Here is a 12,970-nt window from a genome sequence, read left to right on the forward strand (position 1 = left end):
GACTCAGGAAGTCCACCACAGTGGCCTAGTCAAAGTCTGGGCTTACGTCTGACTAAGATGCTCAAAGGCTCCAGTGAGGCTGAATAAAATAATTAATCAGAGTGGGACGGCCTTCCTCCTCAGTGACGGGTCAGACTCGCATTCATTTAGGTTAGTTTGGATACGATTTTCTCCTCATCACTGGAAAACAGTTTTTTATCTTCCCTTTTGGCTGATAGTAAAGTTAGTTTGATCTGAAACCTTATAAGCTGAGCAAAAACAGAAGGGCTGTGTGAGTAAACGGCCTCACAGAACCGGGTCGGCACTCAGTAAACATCCCAGGAAGTGCAGAGAGCAGCCAGTGAGCGTCGAGCGGCATCTGATCAAACATGAACGGCAGCCGTTGGACCAGGAGCCTCACAGGAAGTCTGAGTCAGCAGCGCCGCAACTGGAGCGGGTGGGAGTCACGATGGCGGCGCAGCCACTGAAACCGCTGCTCTGCTGCGTTCTCATGATGGGAGAAAGTGACTCTGAAGCAGAGGCTGGTATTCAAATCCACAGATATTTTTAGTTCTTCAGGGGGATTCCCTTTCTGTGAGCGTCCCACTCACCTCCGTCACCAGAAAGGAGGAAGATGGAGCCGCGAGGCGACGAGCGCTCATCCAGCTGTTCCACCCAGGCAGCGGGTAACAGGAAGACAGCTCGCTTTATTGAACCGGACAGGCGGCGGCGTCCTGGGGGGGGGGGGGGGGGGCAGCGCTGGCCTTTCACTAAGCTGAGCCGGAGCTGCAGGGAGGGATGGAGGAGGCGGACAGGAGCGGCGGTGGGAAAAGTTCCCGCTGCTCCTCCATGATAAGCTGCTTCTCCTGTCTGCTGCATAGATGCTCAGATAAAGCCAGTCCTAAAGTTTAGGGCTAATCTGCTCCACCAGCGGAGAGCTGCCACACAGATCCAGCTGCCAGGAGAGGCTGCAGCCGCGTAAACACATTAAGAGTTATAGTGAGCCCCAACCTGAACAACAGGACTTCTAATCAGACTGAACCGGTTCTACAGGACGGCTGCAGCTTCACCGGAAGGCGGCTGACTTTGACTAGTGATTAAAAACCAAATGAGCAAGGCTGAGCAGATAAGAGCCAAATAAAACGTTCTGGTTTGAAGCAGGAATGTTTGCTTTTCCGGGTCTGGATGAGGCGCTCCAGCCTCAGCGTCTAGAATAAAAACAGCAGCAGGCGGCCGGTCAAGTCTTGTGTTTTAAAGTTGTGCAAAAGTATAATCGGATTTGTAAAATACAGATTCTTTTTGTCTTTTTTTTTTTGGGGATGTTATTCAGCGGTTTGTGATGTTTCTGTGTAAAATAAATAAATCCACACGTTTGTGTTTAGCCCGCAGACGTTCAGCAGCTACCTGGATGACATCATCAGCTACAGGTGGGAGCTGGAGGAGGGGCAGCCCAACCCGCTGCGTGACGGGCCCTTCCACGGCCTCCCGCCTCGGACTCAGGTGGAGCTGCTGCACCGGCTCTGCGACTACCGCCTGGATGCTGCCGACGTGTTCGACCTGCTGAAGGTAGCGCTCGCCCTGAGACCATCACTGGATCTTCATCCCTCTCCACCAGGGAGGGGATTCATCTGGTCCCAGCTTTATGGGGTTTTCTGATAAATAAATCATGAACCCTATTTTTCTGACTATAAATTGCACTTTTTTCATAGTTTTGGCTGATCAGGTGCGACTTATATATCAGATTTAAACGGTAAATTATACTGAACAACATGAACCAAGTAGTGAACGTTACCGTCTATAGCCACAAGAGGGCGCTCTATGCATGTGAAAACTATGCTGCTCTTGCACCACTTAAAAATTAATTAAAACATTAAGTTATAAACCACAAAGACTGAACACATGTACATATATTGTTCCAGTCTGCATTCATGCAGCAGATCGTTGCGTGGAGCAGCTTGAAGGAACCAGAACCTGTTATTGGGCCGTGAAGCTAACAGCAGCTAGCGCTAGCTTACAGCTCTGTTGTCTGTGCGTTTTACAACTTTCTCTGATGCTCTGAGCTTTATGTTGCTCTGAAACATCCGTGTCTTACTGTTAGCTTAGCACGTAGCATCGCTACGCTAACGGTCTGATTTCAGCCTAGTTAGAGCGAAATGCTCTGACCACAACTTGGAGTTGGTGGCTTTTTATGCTAATTTCCCCCAGTCATCCTCCCCCGTATGTTCCAGGTTATTCAGCTGATTATAGATGCAGCTGCGCAATAGAATAAGTTAGTTTACCAGATTAAATGTTAGTTTTCAGTCTTCAGATTGTGTGAAATAAAATTTCATAAATAAATGCGACTTATAGTAGTTTCAAAGGGATTTGTTTTGAGTTTCTGTTTCTGTTTTTAGCTCTGTGCTTATATTTTAGACCCATTTTTAGGCATTGCTGAGATTTTCCCTGCTGTTTTTCCGCTGGGTCTGATTCAGTAATAAAAGTTTATTATGATGCAGTTTTCCACTCGTGTCTCTATGATCTGCAGATGAAAGGATTGAATGGCATTAATCACTGAAACCATGATTTCACTTTTCCTGTGTGCAGGGGCTGGATGCAGATAGCCTGAGGGTGGAGCCCCTGGGGCAAGATGGAGACGGCGCCCTCTACTGGTACTTTTACGGCACTCGTATGTACAAAGAAGAGCCGGCTGAGAGGAAAGCTGAGAGGCTCAGGTAGGTGTTGGTCTGACCCCCCCCCCCCCCCCCCCCCCCCCCCCCCCCCGAGGCTAAACGTGTCAGTTTCATCTGATTTTAACGGTCGATGTTCAGGCGTGTAATCGTGACACGTTTATTGGCTTGTTAAGGATTCTGGGGCCTTAAAAGTTCTTCTCTGTCTTTAAGCAGCGAGTTTGATCCATCATTACCAGAGAAGAAGAGAAGGGGAAGACCACCAAAGAAGCGACAGTTAGAAGACAATAATATGAGGTGAATATGGATAACCAGAAGTTTTTTAAACTTCCACAGCTGGTTTAAAGGCTGTTTACCACGTTTTTATAAGTTATTGGACGCTTGTGTTCGTCCTAAAGGAAGACCTGCACTGAAAATAATGAATTGCCTAAATCAGCTTCATGTCTTGTTTGATAAAGAATTTTTGATACGTTTATTACAGAAGCGGCTCAACTAATGTGAATATCATCAACCTTTATTTCACTAATTTGTTGCACAGTGTTTTTACACACAGGCAAATGTCCAACATTCATTTTAGATTGCAGCTAAATCAGAAGCCAGAAATGTAGACCTGCTGATACGTCCATGTTCTGTACTGTACTGCACTCAGTAGAGTAAAAAAGTTTCCTCTTTAGAATATTTCCACAATATATTTTCCTAAACATATATTCAGCATTGCATGCTTCTACCGCCCAGGGCCTTTCTTCTTCAGTTTGCATGTTCTCCATATGTGGCACGGGTTGATGATGTTCTAATTAATTGAGCTGTATTTGTGTTTAATGGTAGTAGATTTTAGGTTTATTTATCGCTATCCCTTTATTTTGCCCAGTGAAGAGGAAGGTGATGTAACAGAAGTGAAAACAGACGACGGTCTGGATGACGTTCCTCCGACCTCAGGTAATCCACATCTAAAGGAGTCTGAGGTTTTCGGGTCTGCTGTCCAGAGATTTACTCTCGTTTACCTCCGTGTCTCTCTGCTGTGCTGCTGCCAGCTCGTAAACGAGGCGCCTGGTCCCTGGTCTGTGATACGGAGGAACAGTGGATCAGCCTGGCTGAGAGCATCAAGGACAAAACGTCCCCGCAGGACCGGCACCTTTACCGCGTCATCAGCCAGAACTTCCTGCCTGAGATCAGCAGCATGATCGAGCACAAGGTCAGACCCGATAACGAATAATCCGTTTCACAGCTATTCTCATCCAAGACCTTTTCATAAGACCAACACATCCAGTTAAATTCACCTCAGTCCAGTTCACTTTGCATTTTATCAGATATACTCCAGTTCAGCTGTGATTATAGTTGCATTCAGTGGATCATATAAAACCAGTAGGTATGAAGTTCCCTAAGGAACAACTCGATGTTCCCCAGGAGCAGATTACGCCTCCACTGCAAAAAGAAAACTAAAAGTAAGTCAAATCCTCTGGAAATTTGTGTATTTGCACTTGATTTTGAAGCAGAAAATAAGATGATCTGTCAATGGAATAAGATTTTTGCTCTTAAAATAGGAACAACTCATCTCGATCATGTTATTTCAAGTGAATATATCTAATAATGTTATTTTAGGAGTAAAAATACTAATTCCATTGTCAGGTAATCTTGTTTAATTGCTCAAATCAGGGACAAAAAAACACTAATTTCAATAAAATTTGACTTTTAGTCTTTGCAGTGTACGCTGCTCGGTTCTGCTGGGTTCTGTCGGCCCGCTCTGCGGCGCCGCCTGAGCCTCGTGTCGGAGAGTCTGGAGGTTTTTCTGGGTGGAGGTGTAGCGCCTGGAGCCTCATCAGTGTTTCTGAATGACAGACGGGGGAAATGCTGCCCTTTTATCTCCTTTCCACCAGTGTCGTTTAGTTCCTCCCACGTCTTCTTCTTTTTCCTTTCCAGATGTACGAACACACACACGGCTTCATTATCCAGATAAATTCAGCTAAACTCAGTTCGCTGTGCAGCTCCAGTTGTCAGTGTGGTCAGTTTTAAACCTTCCTCTTTTCCAAACGGAGAACATTAATCTTATCCAGCCGCATGAAGAAGGAGGTTTCTGATTCTGCCTTAAATTCTCCAGAACCCAGAGGGAAAGCTGTGTGTTGGGAATAAACGTCGATCTAAACGACTCTAATGGCGTTTACTGAAAGGTCAAAGAGTTTTTCATGCTGCTGCTACAGATCATTACAGGTAGAATGTTAACTTTGGTTGGTATTCATCAGTTTAATTTGTATATAGTTACATCAAACAGCAGATTAAAGGGTCCATGTCCTGCAAGATCCACTTTCTTACCCCTTAAGTTGTGTCCTTGGATCCTGCAGGAGAGCAGAAAGATGAATGCAGCCTCTCCAGATATATTTATGTCCTTTAAGATTAGATTAGACAAATTACCTCATAATGCCACAGAGACGGACAGTTACAGCTTATAGCAGCGGAAAAACAAACTGATCTGATCTAAAGTTAGTTTTAAAGCCGTTCTATTTTCTCCGTTATCTTTTTTGAACATTTACGTCACGATTTATGCTGCAGAACTTCTAAACAAGCTCACAGAGTTCCAGCTGCAAAACCGACATTTTTATCTCTGTCTAAGCTGAAGGATGCCGGAGCTGAAAGTGAAAATGTTTAGTTGTGTAAATATGTATCAACACCGTCCCGGCTTTGTCCCTGACAATCACAGAAACAGGTTGGGGAGGGGGGGGGCTGCATAACTACGGTTCTAGAAGCAGAACCAAACTTTGTGTCCGTGTTCCTTCTCTTGTTCAGGAGCGAGAGCAGAAACAGAAGTTACTGGATCCGGCGCCGGTCCGGACGTCTCAGGGTTTCTCTGAAAGTCCCGTCGAGCACGAGAACGAGGTGAGTGGAAGCGGCGGCTCCGCGTTTACGCTGAACACGGCGTGGACGGCGAGGCGAGTACAGCTCTGGTGTTTGTGCGTGCAGGACAACCTGAAGGGCAGATCAGAGGAGGAGAGGAGGAAAGACGAAGAACTGGACCGGCAGGTTCTGCTGGCCGAGCAGCGCCGGGAAGAGGAGCGGCTCCTGCAGGAAGAACAGCAGAGGGAGAAGTTAGAGAAGATCAAAGCTGCCGAGGGTGAGGAGCCCGAGTCACCCGGACCCCCATGGCGGGGTCTGCAGCCCCCAGACCCCCACACACCTCAGTGTAACAACTAACGGAGTCTTTGGACTATAAGGCGCACTTAAAATACTTAAATCTTCTGAAAAACTGATGGTGCTCCTTATCTATGATCACCGTTGTGTTTACTGACTGATTTTATGTGGAACAATACACTCAGAAACCTGTTAAAATGTTTAAGTACGACTTTGGTTAGCAACACAGCCGCTCTGCTGAATGCATATTAGGAGCATTACGGTACACTGTGTCACTACCTGAGGACCCCTGAGCTGTCTACCAGCCTGCCTGACTGTAATGTCTGAACTAGAAGCGCATTCATGTAAGGCAGCCTGGAGTAGCGCTAGCAACAATAAACCTAGTAAGTTAATTTAATATAAAAGCTACATTTATTTTGGCCTCATGTCAGAATCAGGGCAGATTAGTCCAGCTACTCTGTCCTCCCCACAGAGACAATAGAGAGCTGAGGACGTGAAGGAGTGATATTACACACTTAGAATATTAAGTGCCCCTTATGGTCTGAAAATACGGTTTTATAATATTTGGCCAACTATTTACTGTGTCATCGGGGAACTGCAGGTGTGAAGCTTTGTTAATGGATCATGATGGCCCCTCTCACTTCTGGAGCTGGAAACGCTGTTTGATTTAAGAGCAGAACCCAGAGCGGGACGGGGACAGAAAAGCCTTTAATCAGAGGATCCCTTGGTTCGCTCGCTCTGATGCCATCTATCAGGACTTAATGAGCTGCTGATGGTGTCCATGAGCAGCAGGATCTGTAGATATTCTCCTTCAGACATGTTTAATGTCCCCAGCAGGGGTCCGGCAGGCCGCGCTGCCTTTCATGTAGAAAGCTAACGCAGTCGTGTGTTTCTACTCTCTCTGTTCGGCTCTTTTCATCGACTGGACCTGAAGACGGACGACAGATGAGCTGCTCTCTGGTAACTCAGTGAGCTGCTGTCGTCCCTGACGGTCCAGGCCTGATTCACGTCGGCCTCAAAGAGATCGCACCGACAGTTTAGACCAGGGCTTTGAACCAATTTTTGTTTCCCAATCGGTTCGTTCCCAACAGAAACGGAATTATAACGTTTCCGGTTATGAGTTCCACCAATAAATTGACGTTCCCGAACCGGTTAGAACAAAAAAAATACTGTTCCCGGAACGGTTAATTTCGTCGACAAATACAGCTATTGATATTGTGTTTGGAATGAGCGTTTTACTTAACGATGGATCGTAATTTACCTCTTATTTAAGATGTGTAGCTCTAGTGGAGACACCGCTCTCTCTCCATTCAGTCAGCGAATGTGTGATGTGATGTCACACAGGAAGTGAACCTCAGCCGTCATGGTTACGTGCGCTAACCTGACTCCAGCTGTATGTCGCTCCGCCTAGCTCCACTCATCCATCTGGGACATCTCCATAGGAATTGCCTTTATTGAATGCTGGGCCTCATCAAAAATTCTTGCATATGATTGGATAAGCCACTTGTCTGTCATCTTTATCGACGTGCTATTTCAACCACTCACACCGAAGCTAACCCGTGACGCTGATGAGAGCGACGCAGGAAAAAAAAAAACTTTTTATGTGTTTGCGGCTCTAGTGGCGGGCGTTTTATTGACAGTGAGCTGACAGGAAGAGGGGGAAGACAGGCGGCAAAGCACCGCGGGTCGGAGTCGATCCCGGGCCGACCGCGTCGAGGACTAAAGGCCTCCTAACATGGTTCGCGCTAACCGCTAACCCACAAGATGTCCACTGTGGACGCGCCCCGGAAAAGCCTTCAGAGGCGTTCTCTGATGTTCTTTTAATGAAACAATATTGGGTAGATTGGACAACACGGAAGAAATACCAGCATCAATGTTAACGCTTGCTTCCTCGACGAGCCGCCATTGCTATCAAAACAGTCTCACGTCACGGTCGCTTCTCCACTACGTCACATCTATGAAACTCCAGCCCTGCGTCCTGATTGGCCAGACCATAAAATTGGTTGGAGAAATCACTCTCTATGGGAGAGGTCCCAGATGGATGTGAGTGGAGCTAGGCGGAGCGACATACAGCTGGCGGAGTCAGCTGTTACTTTTTTTTTTTTAGTTAATTAGGCAACGAAAACTTTGAGGAATGAAATAAAACCGGTATTAACCAATTACCATTGTTTTTAAATAAGTGTTCCAGTTCCAGAACATAAAGAATAATAACGTTTCCGGTTTCGTTTCTGTTCCCTGTAAAATACAAAAAGTTCCCGGTTTTCGTTTTCGTTCCTTGAACCGGTTCAAAGCCCTGATTTAGACCTAACCTTCGAAGCCTAAAACCGCGATCACACGGCGTTTCCCCGCCGCTGCCTTTGGGTCTAACTGAGCGCTGTGTTGTCGGCTTTCCCTCAGAGCGAGCCAAGAGGCGGAGGATGCGTGAGGAGAAGGCCTGGCTGCTGTCTCAAGGAAAAGACCTCCCGCCTGAGCTTCTGAACCTGGAGCCGCCGTCTCCCATCAAGAGAACGCGAAGGAGCAAAGAATTGTGAGAACCAGTCGAGCTTTTCCTCAGATTCACACTTTGCTGTGTTGCAGCTGCAAACCTCAGTGTGTTTAAAAGGGTTTCTGATGATTAAACATCACAAGGTGCCAGATTATTGTTAAAGTGGAAGAAAAAGGACGCAGGTTTTATTTAAAGGGGACAATTTTTGCTCTCTGCTGCTTCTAGAAACAATCCAAGCTCTAAACAAAAACATCCAGCCGCGTTTTGGCAACATTTAAATGTTTGGTTGTAAAAAAAACGAGCTGTTCCAAAAACCTCCTGATTGTTACGTCATAATCAGCAGGCTCCGCCCCTCACCTAGCAACAGCAGCGAAGCTCCGCCCACTTCATCAGCCCTGCTCCACCTGCTTGTGGGTCTGACTCGGGTCAAAGATGAACTGGTGTATCATTGTGCATCTGTTTGCTTTCCACCTGTAAGTGTGAGTGTAAACATGGCGTTAGGGGGCGTGGCCAGCTGCAGCTTATTTGCATAAACGTGACAGAGCCCTAAAGGTCATAATAGGCAGAACTAGAGATTTTGTGTAAAAGAAATGTAATGAAGATGTTTCTGTATCGCCCATAGACCTACCCTCCATGTAATTAGCATTAAAAGGAAGTATAATAGGTCCAGTTTTAATGCAGGAGAATAAAATAAAACCTGGTGTGCAGTTTAACCTGGATTTTACTGCAGGGGTTCTGGTTCTGGTCTCAGGTTATTTAGAGAACATCAGAGAACAACCAGCATCATGGACACCAGGGAACCCAGCAGACGGGTCAGAGAGGAAGTTCTGGTCCAGTTTACAGCAGGGTCAGGTTCTACAGAACCTCCCAGAGCTCTGATCATCATGTGGACCTGGAGAGAGCAGGTCCACATGATGATCCTCCTCCCTACCCTTCAGCAGGGCCTTAGGGTAGGGAGGAGGTTCAGCTTCACGTAAAGGTACGACCAGAGCTATCATGGGTCAGATCACAGGTGTCCTTCAGGCCGTGTTGGAGTCGGAGACACCAGCTGTTTAGATCTAAGCAAGAATGGCCTAGTCAAAGTCCAGACCAAGCTGAAGATGGATGTCGACTGAGTAGAAGTGTAGAAAAGTGGAACTGCTTGCAGCCAAAGGTGGTTTAAACTCCACAGCTTTGCACCGCTTTGTTAGAGACGATATTTACTCAATGACGCTCTATTGCTCATCTTCACCTTCTCAAATATTTGCCTTTTCAGTTACGATATTGACGATGACTACACCGCTCTGTATAAAGGTGCGTTCATAAACCCGCTTTGCTTCGTGTTAGTCTGCCGTAGACGTCTGGCCGGACGTTTAACCCGATCATTTCTGTCCTTTAGTGCTCGAGGCTCTGAAAGCTCATAAAGACTCCTGGCCGTTCTTAGAGCCGGTCGACGACTCTTACGCCCCCAATTACCACGAGATCATCCAGGTACGCCAGGGATTCATCTCATTTCTAAATTTAACACGGATCTATGCTAAATATCGTGTCCTCCATCCCGTCAGACTCCCATGGACCTGTCCACCATCGAAAAGAAGCTCAGCGACGGGGACTACGTCGCCAAGGAGGAGTTTGTTGCTGATGTGAAGCTCATGTTTGAAAACTGCGTGGAATATAACGGAGAAGACAGCGGTAATTATTCTGTATGAGTTAAACACGCGCTAAGGCCTCAGAATGTGTTTCTGTGCGTGTCTGAGGTGTAAATGTGTTTCTCAGGGAGGAGCTGTAGCAGAAGGAGGGGGGGGGGGGGGGACATGTTGCTGCAGCAGGGCAGCCTTGACGCTGATTAATGGGGAGTGATTGAGTTGTGCTGCAGCGCTCAGGGGGACCCAGAGGAACATTCCTGGCCCTAAGCTCCCTGTCTGGAGCCATCCATCCTGCTCAATGCTCCCCCGGGGGACGGGTGGGGGAGGAGAGACGTAGCAGGGCCCGGGGGGGGGGGGGCAGCCTTAGCCCTCTGACCCGGCCATTTGGACAGGGCGAGGCTGACAACAGTTGGCCAGTTTGGTCTCCTTTGAGCCCATGGAGGCCGTGTAGGTTACAGTTTATAGCTTCCCCCCCGTACAAAGGTCTCCTCATAATCATCTGGTTACTGAAAAGTGCTTCATCAATAAACTTACCTTCTGTTTTTACATTTTTGTTAAACTTAGATTGTTTTTTTTTAGATCATAAAACTAATTTTCACATCAGACCAAGAAGACTACACTGCAAAAACAGAACTTAAAATAAGTAAAATGTTCTTAAAGTTATTGTATTTGTCCTTGATTGGAGCTGGTAAATACGATGATTTGCCAATGGAACAAAATCTTTGACCTTAAAATAGGAACAACTCATCTCCATCATCTTATTTCAAGTGCAGAATGTCTAATTATCTTATATTAGGGGTCAAAATACTCATTCCATTGGCGGATAATCTTATTTACCTGCTCAAATCAAGGACAAATACACTAACTTTAAGAACATTTTACTTATTTTTAGATCTGTTTTTGCAGTGTAGAGGAAGAAAAAAGCAACTGGCTGTTTAAAGCGTGGCCCTGTTGATCAACCACAGCGTTTCGGTTACATTTCACCAGACGCCTGATTACTGAACCTGTTTCCCAACATGAAGTCGGCCAAACGATGCCTCTGTCTGCAGAAATCATCTGACGTTACCCTAAAGGGGCCTAAGCACATACCATGACTGTAAAAAACACCTAAACCCATATATTCCTCCTCAAATTAAACAATATACGCTAAGCGTTCATCCGGATGCTGCTAACTTAAATCCATTTTGAGCCTGAACAAAACTTTTGCACCCAGCGGATTAGACATTGTTGTTTCATGGCCGGCAGAACCGCGGTGCTATCAGAAAGCAAGATGGCCGCTCCTATGATGCCTCGCCGTGGTCCAAGACCAACCGGGCTACTTAACCGGGCGACGCAAAATAAATGAAGCATTTAGAATGTCCTAGTCAAATCCACGGTCTAAACTGCAAAAAGATGCTTAACCCTCAAGGAGAAAAACCTCCAATTAAAACTATTCCTCAAACCAGATCGGGTCTGAATTCCTCCATAGACACGTTAAAGTCTCAGAACCAGTGATCAGGTCAAAGCAACCTGTACTTAGGGGGGGGGGGTTAGTTGATTTGGTAGATCTGCTCCATCAAAGAATAAAAATCACCATTTATTCAGGTTGTTTGTAACATTTCTATGTGACAGTAACAGGCAGTTTACAGACGACCGTCCTGTCCTCAGCTGACTCCTGTCTGTCCCCAGAGTACACCATCATGGCCGAGTCTCTGGAGCGCTGCTTCAACCGCGCCCTGCTCAAACACTTCCCATCAGAGGACGGCGACACCGACGAGGAGTTCCACATCAGCCGGGAAGACAAAGAGCGCAAGGACAAGAAACGGAGCCGTAACAGTCGACATTTAGGCCCCGAGAGTCTGATCAGGGCCACAGAGCAGGTCCAGCGTAAACGCAACCCGCAGGGCAAAGGCAGCGCCCCCCCAGAGGCCGAGGACGGCAGGCTGACCCGACCGCAGCGTCCTCCTCACTGGGCTAACGGCCCCGCTCATCCTCACAGCCTGGCTCCAGGCCAGCAGCACATGTTCCACCCAGGACAGCAGGTAGCAGATCCCTGAGATCCTCAGCAGCCCCGCCCTGAATAACCTGAATAACCTAAACTAGACTAACGTCTCTGTTTTCTCTCGGTTTTCTCATCAGTTGCGTCCTGCTGCTGGTCCCGCCGGTCCTCATGGCCCGCAGATGTACGGCCAAAGGATAGCGATGGATCCTCGCTTCGGCTACCCAGTCCACCTGCCGAGACCCGGAGAGCCCAACTTCAGCCGCTACCCTCACAGTTTTAACCTGCAGGTAGAAAAACTCTTTGTCGTCCATAACTGAGAAAGTTATGGAAAGTTTTGTTGGCAGTAAACCATGATGAAGGGAAGGGTTAACTGGGGTTAACCCACTTAAACCACCAGTTAATACCCAGTTAACCTCAGTTAATCCCAGTTTAACCCCAAATTAACGCAGTTAATCAACCGGTTAAACCTCAGTTAACCTAGTTAATCCACCAGTTAACCCAGTTAAACCCCAGTTAACCCAGTTAACAAAAACCAGTTAACCTCAGTTAACTCCCATTTAACGCAGTTAATCCACCAGTTAAACCTCAGTTAACCTAGTTAACCTAGTCAACCCACCAGTTAACCCAGTTAAACCCCAGTTAACCCAGTTAAACTCCAGTTAACGCAGTTAACCCAGTTAAACCCCAGTTAATACGCAGTTAACCCAGTTAATTCCCAGTTAACCCCAATTGACCCAGTTAAACCACCAGTTAACCCAGTTAATATGCAGTTAACCCAGTTAACACGCAGTTAAACCAGTTAATACCCAGTTAACCCAGTTAATACGCAGTTAACCCAGTTAATATGCAGTTAACCCAGTTAATATGCAGTTAACCCAGTTAAACCCCAGTTAACCCAGTTAAACCCCGGTTAACCCAGTTAAACCCCAGTTAATACCCAGTTAATACACAGTTAAACCCCAGTTAATACCCAGTTAACCCAGTTAATACCCAGTTAATTCCCAGGTAAACCCCAGTTAACTCAGTTAAACCCCAGTTAATACCCAGTTAACCCAGTTAATATGCAGTTAACCCAGTTAAACCCCAGTTAACCCAGTTAATACCCAGTTAACCG

At 46.6% G+C, this 12,970-nt stretch overlaps 1 protein-coding gene across 2 annotated transcripts in view; it reads left to right on the top strand.

The window, feature by feature from the left end:
- LOC105926542 (cat eye syndrome critical region protein 2) overlaps nt 1-12,970 on the top strand; it is a 43,171-nt gene that overhangs the window by 23,229 nt on the left and 6,972 nt on the right. The window contains exons 3-15 of one of the 2 annotated variants that reach the window (XM_021316650.2): nt 1,362-1,545; nt 2,563-2,690; nt 2,859-2,942; nt 3,514-3,581; nt 3,677-3,837; nt 5,424-5,513; nt 5,598-5,748; nt 8,163-8,292; nt 9,506-9,543; nt 9,629-9,720; nt 9,795-9,921; nt 11,544-11,896; nt 11,994-12,143. In XM_021316650.2, the coding sequence (XP_021172325.2) occupies nt 1,362-1,545; nt 2,563-2,690; nt 2,859-2,942; nt 3,514-3,581; nt 3,677-3,837; nt 5,424-5,513; nt 5,598-5,748; nt 8,163-8,292; nt 9,506-9,543; nt 9,629-9,720; nt 9,795-9,921; nt 11,544-11,896; nt 11,994-12,143 (1,756 nt within the window). The remainder of the gene's footprint in view (nt 1-1,361; nt 1,546-2,562; nt 2,691-2,858; nt 2,943-3,513; nt 3,582-3,676; nt 3,838-5,423; nt 5,514-5,597; nt 5,749-8,162; nt 8,293-9,505; nt 9,544-9,628; nt 9,721-9,794; nt 9,922-11,543; nt 11,897-11,993; nt 12,144-12,970) is intronic. The other variant, XM_012862920.3, reaches the window with a different exon arrangement.

Source organism: Fundulus heteroclitus, chromosome 2 (assembly GCF_011125445.2).
Source record: "Fundulus heteroclitus isolate FHET01 chromosome 2, MU-UCD_Fhet_4.1, whole genome shotgun sequence".
Classification (NCBI taxonomy): domain Eukaryota; kingdom Metazoa; phylum Chordata; class Actinopteri; order Cyprinodontiformes; family Fundulidae; genus Fundulus; species Fundulus heteroclitus.